General features: G+C 44.3%; 1 protein-coding gene across 5 annotated transcripts in view; it reads left to right on the top strand.

Moving 5' to 3' along the window:
• Positions 1-25018, top strand: part of pcdh7b (protocadherin 7b) — a 110656-nt gene extending 85638 nt beyond the window's left edge. For 2 of the 5 annotated variants that reach the window (XM_056369267.1, XM_056369266.1), the window contains exon 3: positions 21185-25018. In XM_056369267.1, the coding sequence (XP_056225242.1) occupies positions 21185-21657 (473 nt within the window). In that variant the 3' untranslated portion in view covers positions 21658-25018. Of the gene's footprint in view, positions 1-19887; positions 19907-21184 lie in introns of all 5 variants that reach the window. The other 3 variants (XM_056369268.1, XM_056369270.1, XM_056369271.1) reach the window with 3 other exon arrangements.
• Positions 25019-25537: the final 519 nt, after the last annotated feature.

Here is a 25537-nt window from a genome sequence, read left to right as displayed (position 1 = left end):
TTTTTTTGTTTACCAGTGGCGGGTGCTATTCTATCAAAATGCTGCGAAGAGAGAGAAAAAAAAAAGTTTGAAGAGGGGGAAAAAACAAATATGAAGCATCTTTTGCGGAGAGATCAGTGGCACAGATGGCAAAAGGTTTAATTCCTGCGTTGCAGAACAGATCTTGAGCCTTTTGACCCCTGTACATTGAGAGTCTGAACAGTCGCTTATTTCAAATCTCAATACATTAATGTTGTCGTCAGCTTTGACCATGACAATAATCTCCCTTTTTCCGCGAAAACCGCCACCGCCGCAGCCATCCTCGCGCCTCCTTATATATATATATATAGTCTAATTTCACATTCATATGCTGGCACTGAGCAGCGTGTATCTCTGTAATATGCTCCCTAGCTTGTTTGTGTCAGTAAATATGTGTTCACTTTCAGGAAGATGGGCTAATCCATACTCAGCTGTTAGCGGCTGATATGTTTGTTGTGTATTAAATATTTGGTGGGTTTCCCTGCTCTTTGCTATGATATCCATAGCTCCAATCTATTGGTGGAGATTTGGATACCCAGGAATGCTTCTGTGTGTGTTTGAATGACATGATGTGGTGCATGGTGTTGAGAGATTGGTTGGCACGTTGGTATGTCATTGCACTCCTACTCATGCAAAAAAGAAAAACCAAAAAAACCACACAAACGCTTTGTTTCTGTCAATTTAAAGGATGACACAATACGCCCTATATAATGCATTGAGGCAAAAATAAAGAAAGATAAATGAGCTAGCACTGTATGTACTATAGCATGTATCCTTAAGTAGTGTACTTTGGCTCTGTGGAGCTTACTGGTGAGAAATGCTTGTCATCCTCTCTTTTTCTTCACAGAGGACCGGGCCTTTCATACGACACAAAATCATTTCAAAAAGCACACTATAGCATATTTATTTATTTATTCTATGCAGCAACACAGAAACTCCCAAAAATATAGGACAAACACAATCCAAGAATAGATGACGTTTCATAGCCTAAGCTCATTCCTTTGATTCTCGCCAAGGCTGCCTCACAACTAAATCCAATGAAAATGTGATTTATTCTCCCCTTCCCTTTTCTAATTTATTTCACAAGCGTCATACCAGACAAGTTGTCTCAGAGCTTGGTCAGCTTTAAGCAAGGTACGGGGATGAAAATCAACTTGCATGGAATATTTAGTGATGAGGGAGGGAGGGACGGGGGGGTAAATAGTTTTGACACATCAATGACTACACCTCCCCGGCGCTGAAATGGTCAGGTTGACCCCGCAGAGACAAACCAGGCAGTCATTATCTCCTGAGACCAGAGTCGGCTTTTTTCCTCCCCTTAGACTGTGTCGGATTCACATCAATTTAATACGCTACCGCTGGCGCTCGCACAGCATCCCCGTTTCTTCTGGACAGATTTGAAGACTAATCTCATACTTTAGGCCTAATACAATTAAATGGTATTGAACCGATGCGTCGTTCCATACATCAGTTCCCATCCGGTGAGTGATGGAGCTCGCTGCTCGCCGCGGGCCCGGGAGAGACATATGAGCTGGGGTGAAAAGGTTTGATTGTGGCTCGGGGTGGGGCCAAACAATGAATCTTGCGGTGCCCCGGTGTAAGAAACCCACCACTATTCCAGAACATGTATACATTACATTCATCTGCTGGTAACAATCTGATATTTTCATGTCTGCTCTTGCCATTTCAGCAGGACTGATGTCGCTGATTCATATGGTGAAACCATATAAACCTCCAAGTGTCTCATAAAACATGCATTGGCTTAACAACAGAGATCCAACAGTGCTTTGTACTACGCAGTTGGGTTTAAAAGGCCACGACCAGCTTGTTTATGGGCCTGTAGACCTGCGCTGTCAGTGTCAGGACAGATAGGAATGGTGGGGTTAAAAGAGGCAGGCAATGGGCACCAAAGAGAGTAACCAAAGTATTGTGGGAAATATTACTGATTTGATGCTATCAACAGTCCATCAAACTAATAGAAAGTAAATGTCAAAAAGCTTTGCAGCACTGACTTATAACCGATAACATGAGCTCCAATGACTTTCAAAAGGGAGTCTTTTGATTATTGCTGGTAAGGTGTCGCTTTTAAGGTTGTGTTGCCCAAGTAGCTCAGGTGGTAGTGTATTCTTCTATGTCCTTAGTTTGAATGATGTGACCTTGCGTTCACCTCAGTATCAAAGCGGCTATTAATAGATGACCATCCGCAGTTGTCTGAAAGATTTAAAATATGACTTGGAGACTGCAAAAGTGGTCTAAGTCTGTTTTCAAGGTCTGTCCACAGGTCCGGCAGGTGATTTTCAGCCGTTGGCAACGCCACGCACAGGCCCTCCATCATTTTGTGCCTGCTGTCAGTGAGAGGCCGCACACTGTGCCCTGACAAGACAGAGAACATTCATAAAGTTCCTGCAAACGTCTCACCAACCTTGACAGAACGCAGTGCGTGTGTGTGTGTGTGTGTGCGCGCACGTGTGTTTTATCTCCAAAATTATCTCCAGAGGCAGGAGTTGAGAGGAGTTCCGCTGTTCACTAGTAGCCTAAGAGCACCTGCCACATTCACGGCGCAAAGACGTCAATAAATCTGGCCGCTAATGTACCGCAGAATCTTCTTCTCTCACTCACTCGCTCTTCCTCTGCCTCTAATATTAATGAAAGGCAGCTCAAAGCTGCCATGGGCAAAGATAGAAACATGTTCTTTCCACTATGCTAACATGAACAAGGTTATAGCTTCTTCCTTATTCTGAGTGGAATTGGAAAAGAGTACACTTGGCTAGCAAAGGTTTATTGCAGAGCCATGTGGAAGCATTAGCCAAGTGAGAGGCAGGAATTAATGACTTTATCCATTCAGGATGGTTATTATTGAAAGCTGAGCCAATGAACATCCCGGCTCCCGGCAAGCAATTTTAGGCTAAATGATTAAAAGCTGTAATGAAGAGAAATAGTCCATATAGTGGCTGAATAATAAGGAGCGAAACCAGTATGAAAATATACTTCTCCACTTCTTCCACCCAGTCACAAATGGGTTTACAGCACATGAAACCTTGAGGCTATTTTTAGATTCCGCCTTTGCCTGCAACTCAGCAGTTGTAGCAATGAAAGAAACTCTCTATTCTGTATTCTTCCCCCAGAAGAAATTGTGATAATGAGGCTTCACCAGTGACCATGTGCCCATTAATACTTGATGCATACGAACACGCGCACACTCACACAGTCACACCCAGCCTCTTAAAATACTGTACACAACATGCATGTATGAGGGAAAATCTCAAAGTTGCCATGTACTGTGTAAGATGTTTGATAGTTTGTGTGTGTGTGTGTGTGTGTGTTTATCAGTCTTCTTCCTCATTGCTCATTTCCCACTACTCCATCTCTCTTTAAGAAGGAACGTCAAATCATCAGGGAGTGCGTGTGTGTGTGTGTGTCTTGATATACTTGGCCTATATCCTGTTGTGATAGTCACATGGCTTCTCTGAGACAGCAGTCATTTCTTACTGTCCTTTTAATCATGCTAATGCAACCTCTCTCTCTCTCTCTCTTTTTCTCTTTTCCTCTTTGTGCTCACAGTAGCCGACCAAACTTACACACACATATATGGGCGCGAACACACACTCACATGCACGCAGACATTAAAGAAAAGAAAGAACGGAAAGCCCAAAGTCCCCCAAGGCATATGAATATCTTAAGTGGAGAATTCTATAACTCTTTGCATGCCTGTGGGCACACTTTACACACAGTCGTACACATATTCACATAAATTGACGCACACGTTCATGCACGCAAACACGGGAAGAATAGAAAATAGAAGATGCTACAGTATCGAATCAAATTAAGTGGTAATTTTGTAGCACCAGAACGCTACCACTGTCTTTTCCTTACTCCTTTTTTTTTTTTCTTGAGTGCTTCACTTTATTAGTATTCCGCTCAGACGTTACTCCGCTTTCTTCTCCTCCTCTCCTGCTCTCCCCTAGCCTCTCTCTCTCCTCCTGGGAGTTGAGCCCAGTGCATGTTAAGTGATAGGGCTTCATAGTCTTACAGGCAGGGGCTGTGGGTGCCACATAGCACGCTGTGTAGGAGCCGTGTACCGCGGATGAGAGAAGAGAGGAGGGGGTGCGCCTTTTAGTAAATCCACCCACCTGTGTAAAAAAAAAAAAAAAGAAAGATCAATCTCATGAATTTGCCAATAGGGAGTCGTTGGCCGATCAGCGGAGACAGAGGCAGATAATGAGAGAAATGGGGGGCGGGAGGGTGGGTGAGGGTAACAGGAGAGGGGGGGGAGGAGGAGTGACTACAGGGACAACAGGGACGAAATATTGAAAAGGTATTGATGGGGGGGTGAAGAAAGATTGAGCGAGCATGAGAGAGCGGATTACTGAAAACAAAAGAGCAGGTGAGCCTTGATAGACAGAGTCGCCATGAAAGAGAGAATGTGAACATCAATGTCTGCTCGGATAGGAAAACAGGGGAGGGAGGGATGGAGAGTGAGAAGAGAGAGAGAAATGGGCCATGTTTTTTTTCCCCTTTCACGCTTTGTGTCCCCCGTCTAAAAAGCCAGCGACCCGTTTTTTTTTTTTTTTTTGGTGGCAGTGGAGCAGGATACATGTTTGCGGTTCTTTTTGTCAAGCGTGAGCAGGTCCCGGTGAGGTAGTGACAAGAGAGGTGGCAACTGAAAAAAAAAAAAAAAAAAAAAAGCGCCTGTCCTAAATTCGAGGCCTTGGTACAGCCTAAGGGTGGCTCCTGCACTACCAGACAGTGTGGTATGTAAATGTCATAGGACCCAACAGAGCGAGAGGCCGTCTTCCTCTGCTCGTTTTGACAGGACACGACAGGTCATGGGGCTGCATTTCTTCGGTCGTGTTGGTGTCAACATGGACCCATTGGGTTTTACATACATGAGTGGGGTTGCGCTTAAATACAACCCAGGTAAACGCCGCAAAAAGTAACGCAAGAGAATTCGCAAATCGAATGTAATGGGTGTGTAGCCAAAAGTATGTGGACGTGGCTGGTTATGGTTATGTTCTTCTGAAGTTTTGGATAGTGTGAAGAGGAAGACTGAGAAGTGGCTTCTCTGTCCAGGTTATGGTTTAAAAAAAAGTGTGCGTGAGTGTATGAAAGAAGCTGAATTGGCATTATTGGACACAGTAGCTGAAGTGGAAACACTTAACAGTGGCCAGCTCAAGTTTGTCAAAACATTTTGTCGTTTGGAGCTGGTCTGGAAAATCCAAATGCTGCTATAAATGATTTCTTAATACGCCTGGGTGTCTGGGTTCATTGATAAGCCCCACCCATGAGCAGCCAGCCAGAAAGAAACAAGGAAACTCATAACATGCGCCTAAGAATATGAGACTACTACTCAATTGAACACCAGGCCTCTTAGTTCCAGTTAAAGGAAACATTAATGCTTTAACATTTTAGACAACAGTGAGCTTCCTCGGGAAGACCCTGTCTTTCTTTAAGCATGACAATGACCCTGTGCACAAAGCGAGGTCAATGCAGAAATGGGTTTTCTGAGTGTGGTGTGGAAGACTCTGACTGACCTGCGCAGAGCCCCTGACTTTAACACCATCAAACACCTTTTGTGATGAACTGGAGCATTGACAGCGGTACCCAGCATTTGTGGCCGACCTCACTATAATGCTCCTGCGGATCAAATCCCTGCAGCTATAAAAGCCTTCCCCAGAAAGAGAGGAGGCTGTTATAGTAGTATATTAATGTCTATGCTTTTGGAAGAAGACGTTTTTCAATCACACACATGGGTGTCCACATACTTTGTTCACTTGTCTGCATACTTTTGGCCATGTAGCGTATTTACCAGCACTACAGTTTAAGTAATCATCGCCCCTCACTGTGGAAACTACGTCTCGCTCTTTTGTGGAGTTTATCATTCACAGAGACAAAGAGCTGTGGTGCCGTGACAAATCTTACCGCGGTTTTCTTGCACATTCAACATGGCTGGACAGGAAGGAAAACACAAACGGGGAGCTCTCTTAAATCCACCTCCCGTGTCCACTAACAATTGTGTGAGTAAAGCTGACACTATTCAGCTGGAGTCTGAATAAGTATGCAGCGTGTGTGACCTTAAAGAGGGGAGGTTTGGAGAATCGCAGCATAAGGAGAAGAAAGTGAATAATTCTTTAAAGTGTAGCCTGGGGCACATTAGCATGTGTGCTAGCTATAGCGGCGGCGCTTGGCTGTTTTTTTTTTTTTTTTTTCCTACAGCGCTTTTAGCACACCCCGTTTGTCAGAGGGAGGCATCATCCTTTATCGGCACATTTCATGTTTCCCAGAGGACTCTGTGAAGCGGGTGATATTATTGAGGAGCGCTGAGCCTTATTAAATTCCCAAGCATATTACCAGTCTCTCTCTCTTCCTCTCTCTCTCTCTCTCTCTCTCATACACACTTGCATCTCCCACTCACTCTATACCACTCTCTGATTATGTTTCTCTCTCTCTCTCTTAATTTGGTTGCACACTCCACTGTAGCTCAATGAGCCCCCTCCCATTCCTCTCTCAAGAGGAAACAAAGGAAGTAAATACATATTATTACTTCTTTTCTTTTTTTTCCTTTTTTTTTTTTTTCTCAAATGACGCCCATCAGGTACTAACACAACATGCCCTTCCGTAGCGCCACCCTTCATATGACTCACTCACTACCTCGCTGCATATTCCGTTGTGTAGCCTCATCTGCCCTGTATTATTCTTGGTGATTTCTTTTCATCAAAGGACGGAGACAATGCTAATCTTTCAACCAGTGAACTGGATAGAAAGCAAATTCTCTGTCAGCTTTGCTAGGATTAAGTTGGGAGTCATCAAAAGGATTTTTTTTTTTTTTCTGAAGCGCTATGCATAAAAAGTGATAAACCCAGTACTATTAGTTTAATATCATTTTAATACAACTACAACCTCTTTTTTGAGAGCGTTCTCCATGTTAAGAGTTTTAATGGATGGATGGGTGGGTGGGGTTGGGGGAGCAAAATGAAACAATGAGTTCTGGTCAACATGACAAGGGAACACACGGGCGTAGGTACTGCGAGGGTGATTATGAGGATGATGCGTGCGTACGTCTTTATTGTCCCCCTGTAACAGAGCTTGAAACTCCCACAGCGTCTCGCTTCCTCATATACTATTTGCTCAGGCCAGAAGGGGGGGGGGGGCGGGCGATTGTGCAGCAGGCGTATTTATCAAACACGGCTTTTGCCATTTTTTTTTTATTTTTTATTTTTTATGATGCTGACACGGATGGTGATGCCTCTGTCTCCCTTGCTGCAAGGGGAAACCTATTTACATATGACCTTGCATGCAGCAATCGGTGGAACGGCGATGCGCGGAGTTTTATTTTGCTGGAATGATGTGCTTTTAGCTTGGATGTGACAGCAGAATATGAATATGAAAATATGAAAAGAGCAGTTGAGTCAGCGCGGGTCGTGATATTCATGAGGATTAGACATAATGTGTTTACTAGTTTGGTTGCCAACTGTACTGTATGTTACGTCAGCGGGCTGTACAGTACCTGTGGGCCGCCGACTGTTTAAATGCACCTGTCTGTCACTCATTCTACATACAGCTCACATATTGTTCTCTCAGTTCAAATGACAACCTGTCACTAGATACCAAGATGGCTGTGAGATCTCTCTCTCCTGCCAACATTGGGAAAATAACTCACTCGGGCACATTTCGTGAGTCTATGGGGTTTTCGCGTATGTACACACACAGGAGAGGGAGTAAACAGTGATGAGAGTCAGTGTTGAAGGTGTGCATCTGGGGGATAGCATGCATACGCAACCTAAGGCCCTTGAGGAATGCCACTCTCCATGAACCGTGGCACAACACTCTTGTCTGCATCCCTCATACATAAGCCACAGTGCGTTCATTCAGAGAGAAAGGAGAGATACATAGGCTTTAAGAACTTCATCATTGTTACGTCTGAGTGTGTGTGTGTGTGTGTGTGTGTGTGTGTGTGTGTGTAAGACGGAGGCTGTCGAGACTGCTTGATGCTATGAAAATTTGATGCGGAAAATATCCTGTCGGCGCTGCATTTTTAATAGGGACCACGCAGATGCAGGAATTATCATCGGCTCGCTCCCTCCAGCCATCGGTGCCACGTCACGCACAGCACTCAAATGACTTCGCACCCGCTAGGGCCGAACTTGTCCGGATCTGCCTCAGGTGTTTCTATCATTGGCAGAAAAAGTTCTATTTGTCTCTTAGAACAGTGTCTCTGAGCACCAACAGCTAATAGGAAGCATCACGGACTACACAAACACTCTATCACGGGTCAGACTATTGGTGTCTGGTGTATATTTTTCTGTTCTCTATTCTCTTTTAGGAAAATGTGTCTGGCCTTTGGGGCTTTATTGCCCTAATCTGCAGTCCGGCCCGCGCTTCTCCCACTGGTGATTGATATTTGGAGACATCGGTGGGACGAAAACAGTTTGAGTTCTGACGCTCATGAAAGACCCATCAGCTCTGTCGTCGATCAATGTGAATAAATATTTCCCATAACCCAGAAGCATTAGAATCAAGGGCGGTGGTGGTGGGGGGGAAGGGGTAGACAGAAGAAAGAGGAAAAAATCAATTGGTCGAGAGCTTTGCTAAAAAGGAGGTGGGGGTAGAAGGGGTAGAAAGGGGGGGGGAAATAGGCCTGTCAAGCTGGGTGAATAATGAAGCGTGCTTTCTGTGCTTCAAAAGCCAAAAGAGAAAAAGGCATGTTACGCACCCGGTGTCATCTAATGTCATATTAATATGAGTATCATATGAGAGATAAGGTGCAGAATGCTGAGGTGAACATGAGGCTGTCGGACTCCTCAAGTATTAATTTAAGATCCTCAAGTGTCTCTTTAAGGTGCAATCAGTTATATTTTGCACAAAATATCAGTAGGGTTTTTTTTTTCAAAGTATTGCCGATCAATGTCAGATTAATGCTGTTTTAAACTTCTGGCTGCAGAGGAATTAAAGTGTCTGAAACAGCTAGGCGGGCTCAATCGGCTCTGTGTATGTGCTGGAACCCGCCCCTTCCAGCCGATGACCCAGTGCCCACTGGACTAGCCTCTCAAAGGGGTGCCACAGTCTCTAGCATTTAACCCAGTCACTGACGACATAATGTAATCCACAAAAACGATGCTAGCCACATAAACTAACGGCTTATGTTTGCTGGCGATGCAACATAGCACTTACGTTTATCAAACAACCGATGGTTCTCTGACTGCGATGAAACGGAGACGTGCTTTAGCTTCAACTGCTAGCTTAGCTGTTCGGATGTCAGTGTGTGTTTTGTGGGTACGTGGGAGACGCAGGATGCAGATACAAGACGTGAAGCTTCAGTCTTATCTTTAGAGTACTGTATCCGTTACTTCACACTTAAATTCTTTAAGAATTTGATAAAAAAGGGGAGATTTACTTTTGTAATGCTGTTGTAGTTTCATACAGTCTCCACTCGATGTTACTAAAGAGTCCTAATTTATTGAAATTCACCTTTAAGGTAAAAGTGAGTGAAGCCATGTCCAAAATGGACACAAAATAGTGGACATAGAAACAGCGTACACACTTATTAGCCATCATAGAAATAAACAGGTGAGAAACTACACTGTCTCTGCCGCACACTGCTGTTTTTACACACTTAGTCCGAGCGTCTAACTCCATTTAGCTGAGAAGTGACTTCAGCTCGACTACAGTGACGGCATTTCTGTCCTATATCCTACAATTTGCAGTCAACATAAGAGAGGATGAGTGCCCATATTCCCTAGTTACTGCCCACCTGTCCAAACTTCACCCACCCACGATATGAATCTCTTTCTCCCCGTCTATCTCGCTCACTCACTCTTGTTATTTTGATAGGGGATCCATTTGGTTTAAATTGACTCATTTTGTCAGTGGGAATCGGAGCAGGGAAACTGAAGAGGGAGAAACGGGCAAGGCTGCTGCTGCTTTGATCCCTCCGACAGGCAGCGTGAAAAGTGCATTTCATAAAGGATGTTCGCCTGTGATGAGCCCGCCAGAGTGACAAATTGGGCCCCCGGTGCTTTAAATAATACACTGTGTATGGCTCCAGCCATGGTGCTGTAGTTCTATATTGCTAAACTGGCCTGTTAAGAAGGGTGTGTGTTGTGGGTTGAAAGGGTTTGGGGGGGTGGGGGGGTGGGGGTGGGTGTTGGTTAGTGACTCGAATCCAGAGCCGATTTCACTTCCAATCATCTCCCTTTCTTGTTCATCCGTATGATACATGCGAATGTTAATGGGAAACTTGCTTTCAAGTGTCCACTTGCATTCAAATCTAGATTTGGTGCTTCAAGGATAGGAAGCGACTTTTGAGTGATGACTGAAAAGAGGCTTGTTGTCTCCCTGTGGCGTTTGTTGCTGGAAACAGAATCATGCACTGATGAATGTTTAAGATGTGGCATGCCACTGTCGCTGACACCCCCTTAGCTGGTGGAGCAAAGCGAGGAGGAGAGGATAGTGGGAATGTTCAGCCTGCATAATTTGACCCAACATGCAAAACCTCTTAGGGATGGGAATGATGGGAGAGAGGACGTGGGTAGCGCTCTCACAGCTTGAACGTCCTTGTGTTGACACATACATGCATGCATACAAACACACACGGGCAACGCAGAAAAATAAAACTTGATTTAATGTGTGACACATTTCACATCAAAAGTGTGAATAAGGTGTCACTAGCTCACATTCATCAGAAATCCTCTTAGTAATCCTCCTCATTCTACAACTGTTCAGTTGCAGATGGTCTTTGCACCACGCAGCAGATCTCCCAACCAGACTCGTATATACACCTCCTCCTCTCCTCTTACGAATGCATCGCATTATGGAGGAATCATGGGGAAAAATCTGGAGGTGGCGTGACCCGCCGTTGAGTCTCAAGTCAAAAGATAGAGAGTGAATAAGGAAAGGCGACAGAACAGTGCCTCAACTGCAGCAGCAAATCCAATGTACTACTCCGGCAGGGAACAAACTGCGGCCTATCTGCGAGATAGTCTATAATCCAGGACACCTTGGCGTTATCAGGCTGTATCGCTCTGAGCTTCTGCCTGAGCAGGAGTGGCTGGATAGCGTTTAAGGCACTCGAGAAATCAAAGATCACGATTGTCACCTTGCTCCGGAGCCTCTCCTTGCGGAAACAAGCCAACATTTTGCGGTATATCTGGAACATGTTTTGTCCATACGAGCGGTCTATAATTTGAACTGACCGAGACTCCTGGTGTAGGGTGAGGCCTTCATGCTGTCACCAATGCCTTTGCTTCTCTGTTCTTAAACACTCCGACGCTGTGGGAGGTTTTACACAGCAGAGGCACCCTGGTTAGACTCAAGGATACATTAAAGAGGTGCCGGAGAACCTATTTGCTGACTGGCACATCCTTTTAGCACTTTCATCAGGGGCTGCACTGTGCAGAGCCATTTGATGCGGTTTGTTTTTAACCTTCCCAGTAGGTGTTCTATGTGTCCTGAAGGGAAAATTCTCTAAAACCCGTCTGATCGCTTGTTTGGTTTTCCCTTGTCGTTATACTGTAGAACGGTGTCTGAGAGTGTTGGCACATCCTGATATCCTAATTATTATGCCTGCGGGTTGAAAACCAACATAACAGAGAGGAAAAAAGGACCCAAAACTAAAAACAAAAGACCCAGTTAAAGTGTTCTTTAGTTTTTTGTAACGGATGCAAGGCAACTGCAACAGGTGCCTCATCTTGAATCCACAGCGCAACCACTGTAGATTCTTATGACATTTTTTTTCCTGTATTGTAAATGAGCTGGTCATTTTTTTGTTTTTTTAAATTTGAATTTGCTAAGTAAAAAGGAAACATTTCTTCACCCACATCAACAGAGATCACCTCAGTTCCCCCTCACAGTTTTGTGGTCGAACACAAAAGTCCATCACGCTCTTTGAACCTGCTGAAACACAGAAAAAAAACAAAAACAATCCCCTCTGGAAAACATGGGCCCCGGATAATTTGCCTTTTTCTCTGCCCTGGAGTGGAGCTCCCTGTGCCTGTTTATGAGCCTACATGCTGTAAAAACTGAAAGCCTGTCCCTTGAGGTCAGCATAATTACCCTCCACCACATTTCCACCACCAGCTTTCCATTAAGGTCGTGACTCACCATGCCCAGCTCACGCCGGCCTAGGATGTGCTAGCAGCTGAGATCTAATTGCTACACTCAGGGTGACAAGCATGGTAGATAGTAGGTGTTATTTGGCTGACTCACAAGCTAACTAGCTAGCTTGCCACTGCTATCGACTTACGGCAAGTGGAAGCTTTGTTTTAGACATTAGGTGCTGAGAGAGGACAATTTAGCGCGGGTGGTTATTACAGGGTTTTCTTTTATTTTGAAATAATAATTATGCATTGCATGAACACAATTTTCTGGTATGTAGGTCACAGTAAATCAGATCCGGTGAGCAGGACGCAATGAAATTCTGATGCAAATTTGCTACCAGTGTTATATGAGTCCCTTTGCCAGGTAGTATAATAATACTTTTTTTTTTTTTTTTTGGTCATAGCTTCATAGTTAATGCGCTGCAAGGCTGAACATGTGCTGAGCGTGATGTATGTCCTGAGCAGTCACCATTCATTTGAACTATATCAGATTTTAAAAAAAGCCTCAGTTGCTATCATTATGTTCCTTGACTGTACCCCTGTAACAATCCTTACTTCTTGCCCCATGTAGACCCGACAGTCCCCCCATACAAACCTATGATTTAGATGTTTTCTCTTATTAGTACGATCTGTAAAAAACTCAAATCACAGACCTTTTTCTTCCCCTCTCTTTTTTTTTTTATTTTAGGGAGGATTTAATTGAAATTGTATTTTGACAAATAACCATTTAATGGTGTAAAACAGGCTATTGTGTGAGTGCGCCTGGGAGTGTGCGATAAGAGTAACAGTGGAGGAGAAGCAATGACACTTCTTTTTCTAAAGACTGGAGAGAGAGAGACAGAGGCTGAGGGATGGTGTGAATGTGTGTGAGGGAGAAAGAATTTAGAGGAGTAATAAACAATAAAAACACACATACAGACACACACACATCTCTTTTTAAAAAAAAAACTTATTTAACCCCTCGCTCACACGCTCACAGTAGCTCAGTAAGCCCTACCATTTTCTACACACACACCGCTCCTTCATCTGTATTCTGTGTTTTGTCTTATCAAATAATGCTGTGTGCTTGTCTTCTTGTCCGTGGCTGGGAATGCGGAGTGTCGACACACACACACACACACACACACACACACAGTCTGCACGGTTAATGTAAGGTTTTGCTGCAGCGCAAAAGTGGCAGTGTCTGTGTGGAAACATGAAAATGAGCTGAAACTGCCATATTGTTTTATCGGTTGCTAGCAGTGTTGCATGTGTGCACCATAGCAGAGCAGCTAAAGCTAATCCTTACGGGGCTTCCAGAGTATTCTGTATAAGCTCAGACTGCCATGCGGAGGAAAGCACACATAAACGCGCGCATGTGTGTGTGTGTGTGTGTGTGAATGTGAAGGGGGGTGGGCACGAAGTACTTTATTTCATACTGTAATTGGGTATTTTTTCAAGCAGAACTGAATTGCATATACAAAGATGTGAGTCGTAGCTTGTAAAGGTGATTAGAAAAGTTACGCCTGAAGGATAATATGAAAGCCTGATGAGAAAATCCCTTTGTTTTAAGATTCTGCAGATTTTTTTTTTTTTTTTAGTTAGGCATTGTGTCACTAGTCGTCGTGTGTGAGGCAGGAAGCCAGAGCCATCATTCTTATTAGCAGAGTGGATGAGTCACTCTGCTTCTCTCCTCTCCAGCTCACCCTGCTGTTGTTCCACTTATGGACGAGGTTAGGGGTCAGAGGCGCTGCGAGGACACGGCCTGTAGTGTCTGCATTTATGCACCTGAGAGAGAGAGAAAGAGAGAGAGAATCTGCTTCCTGTTAACACGACAACCACCTGCTGCGTGCGCTGCGAGCAGAGGAGCTTCGCCTGCAACGCATCTCTGCACATGCACGTCCACGAACGTGCACATGCAAGATAAATGAGGGGGCACGGTGTGCGGGGGGGGGGGCACTTTATTTATTGGCGGGGCCTTTTGGCTTTTGAGTGCTGACTTGTTCAAATGTGCAGAGAGAGGCAGGGACCCAGAGAGAGAGAGAGAGAGTGAGGACGTGTGCAGAGGGGAGGTAGAGTGCAAGCCGCATTTGATAATTGGCTGAGAGATCGTCACCAGAATGAAATTATGCTAGTTAATCTCTCTTCAATTAATTACCTCAGGAGCAGGCCGCAGTACATTCATTATTCCAGAAAGAGTATTGACCCTGCTGAAAGAGAAAAGCAGCCATATCATACCCATAATGCCTGCCTGCAGTGTGAGCAGAAGCACTGGGAAGCATGAAAAGGAAGTGATGTCATCTACCTATAAAGTACTGATGGGCCTCGTGTGTATTTTTTGATGCCGGGCCTTTGTTCCACGCAGAGGTTGGGCGTCTCGAAAAGCGAGGCAAAAGGAGGTGACAGCTCATTACAAAACTCCATCGAGGGCTCTGTATCTTTTCCCCTCACTCACTCTCGCCTCTCCTCTCTCTCCGGTTTTGCTCTGAGCCCGTCCTGCACCTCTTGAGGCATGTCGGGGGGGCGGGGGTGGTGGTGGTGGTGAGGGGGTCCCAGATTATTCCTTTAGTTGCCCTTGCCAAGGCAGTAAATACTTCAAGAAGCTCAGAGAGGCAAAGAATACATCACCTGCTGCCACTTTCAGCAGCATTCCTCCATTCCTCCTACTGCTGAAGCCAAAATAAAAAAAAAGGTTTACTGCTATGGGGAAATATGTTAGTTATGAAAAAGGGCAAATGTGGATCAAGCAGGCTCAGGAACGGAGTGCGATTTGCGTTAAAACACTACTGATAAATAGTCATTTCTTATGTGTAGAAGAGTAATTAAGAGGGATGGAAAATTCCTTATTTTCTACTCCTTCGATTAAATTGGCCCCCCGCTTGGGAGATCTTAACTGGACTAATAGGGGTTACATGTTTTGAGGTTTGGATTTAACTGGCTGTGCCACTGAAGGAAAAAAAAAAACAAAAAAAAACCTCCACTGCTGACGTTAATGCCATCAATTAATGCCGTTGCTAGCGGTGCGCGGCATGACTTGCACCGTTTTCGTGAAAAGGTCATCGCTCTCCAGGACCCCCCCCCCCCCTTGTGTTCTCATTTTCCCCCTGCACCACCCCGCGTCTCTCTCTCCTCCATCCCCTCCTTAATTGTCTGGCAAACATCTCAGCAAGAGAAAGACAAATATCGCTTTTTCCTGTGGATATTGTTCTGTCTGAACTCGCCGTCACGGCCTTAATAATTTAGCAACCCATTCCTTTTCTCGCCGCTCCTTTCTCTCAGGAACACTTCCTCCCTCACCTTATTTTCTTCTCTTAGGCCATTCTCCCTCTTTCTTCTTTTTCTTTTCCCTCTTTCTCTCCATTTTTACCCCCCCCCCCCAGACAGCCACCTTTAGTTGTGTGTGTGTGTGTGTGTGTGTATTCAGTTGCATTGAGTGTCTGTCTGCTTGTCTGTCTTTGATGCGGAGGACCTCTCAGCTGCGAGGCAATGCCACAGGGGCCCTGAAAAAGCCAGACAGCCAAACACAGGGAGTCTCGCTCTTGCACCATCATTTGTCGGCAAGTTTCACCTAATTAAATGGGACCTTATTAGAGGCGAGAATGTGTAGAAAGGGAGAGACAAGAAAGACGACTGCAGAGCAACTACAGCGGGAAACGCAAGCCCTCTTTGGTGTTGTTCTTCGTTTGAGTTTCATCCCGATCTCTCTCTCCCTCTCTCTCCTTATTTTCATTCGCTCCTGTCTCCTTGTACCACTTTTCATTTGTCTCCTTTCTTTCCCCTCTCACTCTCCCTTTTTCTCATGAAGGCCTGAGTATTTCCAACAGCTGTTTTATTTTATTTTTTTTTTTTTTCAGGATAAATATTTCATTTTCTCTCCCTCAGCTGCACGGAGTAATCTGTGTGACACCCAGCAGTGTACACTGTCATCCTCACGCTGATTGCTCCGCCGTGCGAAATAGATCTGTCTGTACAGGGAGGTCTTTGATGAGGGGTGCAAGGCAATCACAAGCCCATTTCAAAGCTAGGCTCACTCTTCTCACACGGGCGCCCTCTCCTGCCTCTTTCTTTTTCTTTTTTTGCCCACGCCTTAAAAACTTTCTTTTCCCTTGTCTTGATCAAGAATAAGATGTTCTACTCTGGCTTCAAATTGGAATCATGTGGATGGGTGTAAATGACATTTGGAGGTTAAAGTGTTGTTTTGAGCTTTCTTAATGTGGGGAATGTGATGGAAGTAAATTAGATTGAGTTAAAGGAGAGGTGAGTGGCGCCTGACCTTTCCCTGGACACAGGACTTTATTGTTGGAGAGATAATTTGAAACCTTAAAAACAGGCTAAATCGAGGTTTTTTGGTCTGATAGGTTAATGTGTGCCGGTGTGAGAGAACACCGACTGACCTGAGAAGCACATGCTACCAGGAGTTATTTACAGTACAGTACATGTGCTGTTATCAAGGTTCCTCATGTCATCACTCTTTCTCCTTCTGTGCTCTTCCTCTGTCCTGTCTTCCCGTCCTCTCTCCTCCTCCTGTCTTTGTGAATGTCCTCGATTCTTTCTCCTCTCCTCCTGTCTTCCTTGCTCTCCTCTCCACTGCTCTCTTTGGCAGTGTGTTTGGCCTGTGACGGCCCAGAGGCAGCCATGCTGTCTTCTCCACTCAATCTGCTGTTTCCCTTCTCCCTGGCCCTGACCCTGCTATACTATGCACACACACTCTCCCTCCTCTCGCTCTCTTTCTCTCTCTCTCCTATATTTTCTACCCATCCCCCCCTCTCTGCTCTGACCCCTACCTGCCGTCCAGCCAACTGCAATGTCTGTTAAAGACAGTGTAGACACACACATAGAAATCCATGCAGGATTCACCTGTTTTGTTTCCTCAACACTCTCAGACTTTTTGTATTTTCCTCCATGTCTTTCTCTCTCTCTCTCTCTCTCCTGCCGCTCCCTCCATCCCATCCCTCCCTCCCTCCTAACGTCTCAGCTGTTTGGATTGAATCTGCCGGCCGGAAAAGAGAGGGCAAAAGGTCACGGAGCTTCAGTCTGTGTAGCAGTGGTTCGTAGCGAAATATAGAGAGAGGAAGGGGAGGAGGCATGGGAAGAGCGGTGGTGCAGGGGGGGGGCGGGTGGTTGGGTGGGTGGGGGTTGGAAGGGGGGTACAGCTCAAAAGTGAAAGCGGTGGTGACGTAGATGAATGCGGACTGGCAAGTGCACTTCCTGACATGCTGCAGTGAAAACACTGTGTGCAGTACCACAACACAAACAAAACATATGAAACCATAATTGCCCAGAAATGCCCCCACAACAGACATTAGCGCGCATATGCCCGGAAGCTTTGACAGTCTAACCCTCCATTTCTTTCCTACCGCTGCAACATCTTAGCGAGGGCTAAAGACACCGCATCGAATTGCTACTGTACCCCGGCAGCGGAGGCTCTTTGAAATATCCCACAGTGTAAGCTAGTCAGCTGATAGGGTGGCTGACTAAAGCCAGCTAAGAAAAGCCACAGCTCAAGTAGCGCAACCACTGTCCCACTTTCAGCCTGCTTTCTTGCACAAATGAAGAAAGTCCTCACTATACAGACTCCTTAAAGTCAAATCAGCAAATGCACAAATATCCGGGAGCTCTGCCGCACAGTGGCATCTCGGTGGGTAATCACTGCTGCAGCAAGTGCGTGACTTTCTGGTCCATATCTCAGCCAAAGCTGCCGCTTTACCGTTTCGCCTCAACTGCCAATCACTCTCTGATCCACCCCCCCCCCCTCCCCCCCTCCCTCGCTCTTCTTCCGGAAGCCTCTTTTCAGTAAATGTAAGAGAGAGCTAATGGCTATTATGAGCGGACTCAGCTGAAAGCTCTTCTCTTCCAGCGACTGGAGGGGGGGGGGTTGTCACCTGCCCGTGGCACCCAGCCTGTGTCACTGTTTCCTGGCTCTGGATCTCCTACACAACAAAGCTAAAGCCCCCCACCCCCACGCCCCCCGGGAGGGGGGCATAACATGGGATGGGATGGAGAGGCCTCCTTGTTGGGCTCTCAGTGTTGCAGGGAGGCTTTTCTACACAGCAGAGTGACCCACTTGTATTGTGTTATGTTGTGGTTGGTAGTGAGGGCTCGCGGGATGTTTGTGAATATATATAACAAAAGCCTGCTGCTGTGCTGCGTGTGCTCTGAGGGCTTGAAGATATTTTCTACGTCCTGATTCCTGAACTGGGTCTTTAAAGGGCCTATGGATATGTATGGAGCAGCGGTGCATGTCTCCTCCATAGAGATCCTTGAAAGTTTTTCCCTTTTTTTTTTGTTGTAATGTTTCACCTTTAATTAGTGAGTAACATTCTTTTAAATTAAGTAAAGTTTGAATTAAATAAGGCAGTTCATAAAGCACTAAAATAATTTGTTGATGTTGAGTGGACATTAAAATTAATTTACCAGGACCCACAGTCATCCTGAGCCTGTAGGTTAAAATACTAGTCCAGGCTGAAGCGTGGACAGATGGATTTAAGTGGTTTTAAAGTACTCATATTGATGGCCCAACCTCAGGGGGAGGTGACACTTTTGAAGAGAGCAAGAGGGGGAAAAAAAAAAAAACGGAGCATTTTTTGCTTTGGTTTTGCAACCCAATTTATTAGCTCAGTGGGAAACGTCTTCATTTTGAGGAAGCCTGCAGAGTCAGTGGACCATGGCTTGGAAATAATCAGCCTCCTTCCAGCGCGCACAACACACAGAGCGCCGGCTAACTACCTCAGCACCTCGCCGTGCAGGGCAGCCGAGATGTGATGCTGAAGGCTGGCTGCTTCCCCCGTGATAGCTGGAAGAATCAAGAGGTCCTCCCTGCTGACTTCCTTTTTTTTTTTTTTTCTTACTAGTTTGTCTGAATGTGACTGGGAGGGAGGGAGGGAGGGGTGAGGAGGCAATTGGATGAGCATTCAGGAGCAGGGCGCAGAGGCCTCGAGAGACGAGAGCGAGAGCCGCTGTGCATTGTGGGTAGCCTGATGGCTCAATCGTAGGTGTAAATGAGCAAGGCAATCAGTACCTGATATCCGGCTTTTGTCTCTTTGATGTCTGTGTTTGCGGAGCTGCGACAGAGGAAAGAAGGAGGGAAAGGGAGACAAAGACGTTTCTTTTACTCACCATGCCCGTGATCCATCATCATATTCATCACATCAGCTGGCATGTTAACTGTTTGTGATTGCCATTTCATCTCTCAATTCCCCTTTATTTTTTATAGCCTTTCTCCTCATTTATTTAGCTATCTACAATTCATTAAACAGAACTATTCAGTTGTTTGGGCTCACTAATGACAAAAAGTTATTTGATTGTTCTGTCGAGTGGCAGCTACTCCCCGAGGCGTTGGCTATACATTGAATGGCAATCATTAGTTGATGCTTTACAAAGGTAATTTGTGACACAAAAATGGATTCCACGAGGTATTTAGCAGAAATAAGGTGTCTAGCAGCACAGGAATGGCACTCTCGGAGTAATACCGAATGCTTTGCTCAGAGGCAAAATCGTAGTGAAACAAGTGATTCGTTTGCTGATCTGATTAAAAAACATAATCAGTAGGACTTTAGAGGACTCTCATTTTGTTTTCCCTGTCTCCTCTTCCTTTGCTGTCCTTGTCTCCGCTGCATTGTCTCCTCAGTCATGTGTCTGCTCTGCATAACACTTTTTTGGTGCTGTTGTCAACGTGACTTTTAGTTACATCCTCGATGCTCCTCAAGGTCTCTCATACAGTATATCTATATACATATATTTTATTGCATAAGTGCAAAAATAAAAAGAGTGATTTCTGTTCTATTTTTTTCTTTTACAGGAGAAAAAGAGCATTAAAAGTAAGCCATGGTCCAAACTCTTTGTTTTTCTTTTTTACTATGGGCAAAGGCATGCTTGGCTTGGTTTGCACTCACCCTCGCTTCTGCTTGATTTTGGTTTTCCATACTTTGCATCAGGTCATGAATAAATTACATCTAATATAGCATCTCTATAACACTGGCACTCTTATTAACTTTGGCACGGTGTAATGTTTAAGCATTCGGTCAAGGCTGTGGAGTAGACTCCTCTTTTCCCTCCTCACTGTTTTTTTTTTTTTTGTATTTATCCGGAGCCAATTCCTCAGCTTTGGTTTTTGCTGTATTTGGGATAATTATCTTCAACATATTGCACTGTCTTGACAGTAGTCACTGGCAATGGGGGCATCTGTCAAACCTGTTGTCCTGGCGTAGCATTGTAAGCACATAATTTGCTTTCCACAATAATACAGTAGACGTAGTTAATCTAAGGCCGGCGCCCAGCGAGGTAATTGGTTAAGACCCCTATTAGTGGATTTAAGAGGATATCAGGGCGCTAGAGCCACGCAAAGCTATTAAGCTACTTAGATTAGAACGTGATTGCCGTCTGTCAATCACCAGATAAGAAAAATAGGGTGTTGTTGGCGCTCCCATCTCACAAACATACTCGCCCACACACATTACAGACACACACGGACACAACAGAGCAATGCCCTAAAGGTGCAACTCAAATTTTAGATCAAAGAGGCTGACCTTGTCCCGACTCTCTCCATCGCTCCCCCCCCCCCCCCCCCAGCACAAACACGTTTTTTGAAGCATGACATTATTTCAACTCTGATTCACGCCACTGTTTTTTGAGTTTGGAGGCTGTTGTCGTAGCCAGTGGAGTCTTCTTTTCATCGTTGTTTTTCTGTTCCAGTTGCAGTCATGTGGTATTGGTTCTGCATGAAAAAAAACAAACAAATTTTATCCGTAGAACGCTTAATTAACTATTCGCTGGTGATAAAATTCTGACTCTTACATTAGCTGTTACAATAGGTGCCTGGTAACCATTGTGACCAGTTTTTATTGTTTTGTTGTTTTGGTTTTTTTTATCTCTTCCATTAACATTCAGATGCGGTGATGACCTCATTAGGGAGAAAACTCAGACTCACGCATCTAATGAAGGAATTCATAACAGTCAAATCATGTAACACATACCACAACAAACACTTTTAGCGTTAGGAGTTTTTTTAGTCAAAAATGTTAGTTTATCATTAAATATCCCATTTTAGTGATATAAACAGTATCACTTATTTTCTTTCTCTTCTCTGCCTCCTCTAGACTCCCGGCCCTTGCCTGACGTAGCCATGACTGGCAAGTGCACTCGGGAATGCGACGAGTACGGCCACTCGGACTCCTGCTGGATGCCTGTGCGCACGTCGCCCGAGCGACGGCCATCCAAGTCAACCACCAACCCCCAACAACCAAAGCTTTCCACTTTCATGAGCGGCAGCGGCAGCGGCAGCAGCAGCGCCGAGCAGCCCGGCAGCCAAGAGACCCTCGCCATGGCCGCCATGGCCAACGGAGACCCCACCGCCGCTCACATGATGGGCGACCGCAATCGCAACCTGCTCAACAAGAAGATGGCCTCCTCCTCCTCCTCCTACGAGGCCTTTGGCTCGCCTTCCTACGGCTCACCAGGAGGCGGGGAGGAGGCGCTGGGCCACCCCACCGAGGAGATCCCTCTGGCACCTACTGGGGAGTACAAGCCCACATCCTGTGGCACTCTGACGCGACGGGAGGTTTACCTGTGAGCTGGGGGGGTTAGACACACCTGCTGTGCCACAACACATGGCATTAAAATACAACACTAAGCATAGCTGCTTACCCACCACTCTTACAGCTCTAGAAGCTTTTAGCCACCCTTGTTCTGAACAAGGTAAGACTAAACTTTCTCCAAAGACTTTTACGACAGCTCCTTAATGAAAACTCCAAGTGGATAGATAAACATAATTCCATTTTTAAAGTGCTAATTCCGGCCATGACCTGGCAGAAAGGAGGAGGAGGAGGAGGAGGAGGAGGAGGAGGAACTGTTGTGGGCACTGACTGAACTCGGGATGAGGCTGTTTTACTGGCGAGTCGGGCTCTTGGGACACAATCTGCTGCCTGACAGTCAATCTGTACAATAATCAACTCATTTTACATATACCGTACATGCATGCATTACCCCCTGTCCCCCATGAAGGCCTCGTTCCCTGAAGATGACTATACAAAAAAGACAATTTCTTTTTTCTGTTTATGTTTTTTCTAGAAACAAAGCTGTACATGTGGACTATTTTGACTGGTTTTGCCTTTCTCTCTTTTTTTTTTTTTTTTAAATTTCAGACCAGGGCAACACTCTGGCCGTGACATTCTGTGGCTGCAACAATATACTGGGCGTAATGGTCTGTTATTGTGCTGAGCTGTCAACGGACTCTGCCATCTTGTTTGTGATAAAAGTTGCTCAATAGCAGAACAAAACTTGACCGTATTCAATTCCTATAAGGACGGAAAAGACTAAGCTTTAAATACTCAGCCCGGAAGACGACATTTATTTCTCTTGAAAACGGATTGGAAAATGGGAGCCAATGGAATTTGCTGCAACAAAAAACCCATGGTTCGGACTACATCCGGCTGGTAACACTATGATGAACAAATGATGACTGATTCTAACTTACCAGTGTGTAACGCTCTTCACAGGTTGACAAAAGTTCACTCATTGTACATAAACATTGGACCACGGCAAACGACACTAACCGCTCTCATTCCCTTTTTGTCTCGCTACCTTTCCTCAGTCTCTCGTTCTCTGTCTTTGATTGGCGACATTGAGACCAAAACCCTCTTTAAAGGGATGCAAGCTCTTAAGAGCCATGACCTATCACCGCGATGGCTGGGAAAGCATGTGTGTACATTGGTCTTTTGCGTATTTTGGATCAACCTCAGTGGGATGCTACTGTTTCTATCAACACTTGCCCTGTTTTGTCCTCAAACACACACATAGACAGCTGCAGAAAAGCAGATTCATTTAACTGAAGCCAGTGGCACTGCTGTACTGACTGAAAATCTTGGTTAAGCACAGTGTATGGCATGCCGAGATAAAAATTATGGAGGTGCAATTGAAATCGTATGTGTGTATGGGCCAGATATGCAGTATATAGTATGTGTGTATAGGCCATATTTAGTGTATACTGTAGATGTACACCAATAATAGGCTTAGGAGGGCGTAAACATGGCCAAGCTGGTCTGAAAACAGCTGCAAGGACAGCTTTTTACTGTTATTCCTTTACTTTTCTGTGCGTGTATGTGTGTGTGTGTGTGTGTGTGTGTGTCCGTGTGATAGACTGAGCAATAAATATCATAATGTACATGTGACCAACCAGCATCAACTTCTTTTTCACTTCTTCTCAAGGCCTTCAAGGTGACATTAACCCACACACGGCTGTCCTAGAGTCCTCTTAGCACTAGTAGATGTTGCTTTTTCCATAGTACATGGTGATGGCATCTTTGAGCACGAATGTAAGAATCAGCTCAATGGAGAACAATCAAAAAAAAAAAAAAGGCAACGTCGGAACGAGCAGATACCAGGAAGATTTTTTTTTTTGTTTGTTTTTTTTTTTGTGGGATTTACATGCTGAGAAAAAATATGGAGTCAAAGTGAAACCAAAGCTTCGCAAGCAGGATGAAGCATTCCCCCTTATTTACACATAAAAATAGCTTTCTGGGAGAACTTTGCTTTAAGTACACATCACACGGAGAATTTTTATTTTTCATTTTTTTGTAAATGAAGGATTGAGCTTGAACGATAAGAATGTGATGTCTCAACACAACATCCATTACATCCTCAGAGCTGGCGCTTAAAGACCACTTACACACGTACATAACTATGTTGAGATGTTGTGCCTCCTTGTCTACAGTGATTTTCTTTTTCTTTTTTCTTTTTTTTTTTTCTGTTTCGCAGCTACTGAGGCGTAAAATCTCATGACTGTAATAAAGCAAAAGAATATCAGATGCAATGGAACTTTTTTGTATGTTAGCAAAACCCCTTTGGTTTAACCGGAGCTGCTTTTTCAGTAATCCGGCAATCTATAGTCTGTAAGTACTACTCGTCGTTCGAAAGAAAGTGCTCCTATACTTATCAACTGTATACATAAATATTTACTTTTTACTGCACGTTTAATGGGAACTTACTTCACTTACTGAGAAGGAAGAAGAAAAAAAAACTGTAAAACAAAATGTACAAAAAAATGTTATCCCTGTAAACATGGAAATCCACCTTGTTGCTTGCTTTCGTTATACCTAAAGAAACATTAGCCATGTATTAGCCAACTTAGTACATCAGTTAAGACTCTGCATACCATTGCTTTTTTTATTTTTTATACTTGATTTCATCGTCGTCTTTCATATCACCACACAGACCCAAATCTTTCATACGTTTCATTTATATCAACTTTATACCATGACATTTTTGCAAATTTTTTATCTTCATTCTGTATTTTTTTTTCTCTTTTTAATCCCATACATTGATTTGTTACACAATAACAGTCAAAACCGTGGAAATGATCATGACAATGTACTACGTGTTTTACTTTTTTCCTTTATCTGGTGCCACTTTGTATATTTAGAGTGCTTCTGAAAAAAGAAAAAAAAAAACTTAAAAAAAAAAAAAAAATACTAGAGTGAATGCAAATATGCAATTGTGCCTTTTTATACCAATTGGTATGGTTTAATGTTGGTTTGGAATGGTGCATAAACAATGACATGCTTACAAAAGTAGATGGGGTGGCATTTAAGAACGGACTGAAATACATTTGCATATCTTAGATGAAATCCCATGATGTCAAAAGCTTCTCGGAGGACGACCAGTCAAATGTCAGTGAGCCTATAGGTCTAATATTCAAATGGCTGTTGTTCACTGGGTACAAATATCTTGTTGAAATATCCATTCCTAGCATAGTGCATTACCGAATGAGTACAGGTACATTCAAAAGTTGCTTGTTGGTAGTAATAATAATGATATAATGGATTTTTTTGTCGTGTTCCACTCATGTACATGTATGACATCAGAGGTCAAGTAACCTTTGTGCATGAAACAAGCTCTAGGACTGAATATAGAAGCATAGAAAGAAAGAAAGAAAGGGGGAGAAAAAAGTTGAAAAAAAAAATGCTTGGAGACATTTGACTGCTCAGAGTTGAGGGAGCCTAGAGATAAAAATGCTAATGTGACGGTTTACTAGGAGTGGAAATGGGGGGGTGGGGTGGGGGGGAGAAAAAAAAGCTGCAAGGGAGAGTTGCTGACAGAACACACACCTCAGGAGGTGCCAAGCAACACAACAACAACAACACTCACACATGCATTTTTTTTTTTTTTTTTACAGTATATGCATATCAGTGGATGATGAAACCCTGTCCTACAAATAAGCGGGGTACGATGTTTGCTGTGATTCTGCGAGGTGATGCTTTTGAATTTCGAGATCAGTCGAAGCGAAAACAAAGACTCTGTAGCGTGAACCTCAGACAAAAAGAGGTAATGAAAGAAAATATGCCACATATTGGCGCTTACACGGAATACAGCACACACTAGTTCATTTCTGAGCACTGATAGACTCTGTACTTTTTCTTTTTTTCTTTCTGATATTCACTGAGATAAATGCTACA

This window comes from Seriola aureovittata, chromosome 23 (assembly GCF_021018895.1).
Source record: "Seriola aureovittata isolate HTS-2021-v1 ecotype China chromosome 23, ASM2101889v1, whole genome shotgun sequence".
In the NCBI taxonomy this organism is placed as follows: domain Eukaryota; kingdom Metazoa; phylum Chordata; class Actinopteri; order Carangiformes; family Carangidae; genus Seriola; species Seriola aureovittata.
Note: the sequence above shows the minus strand (reverse complement) of the source record. Positions and strands in the feature narration are given on the sequence as shown.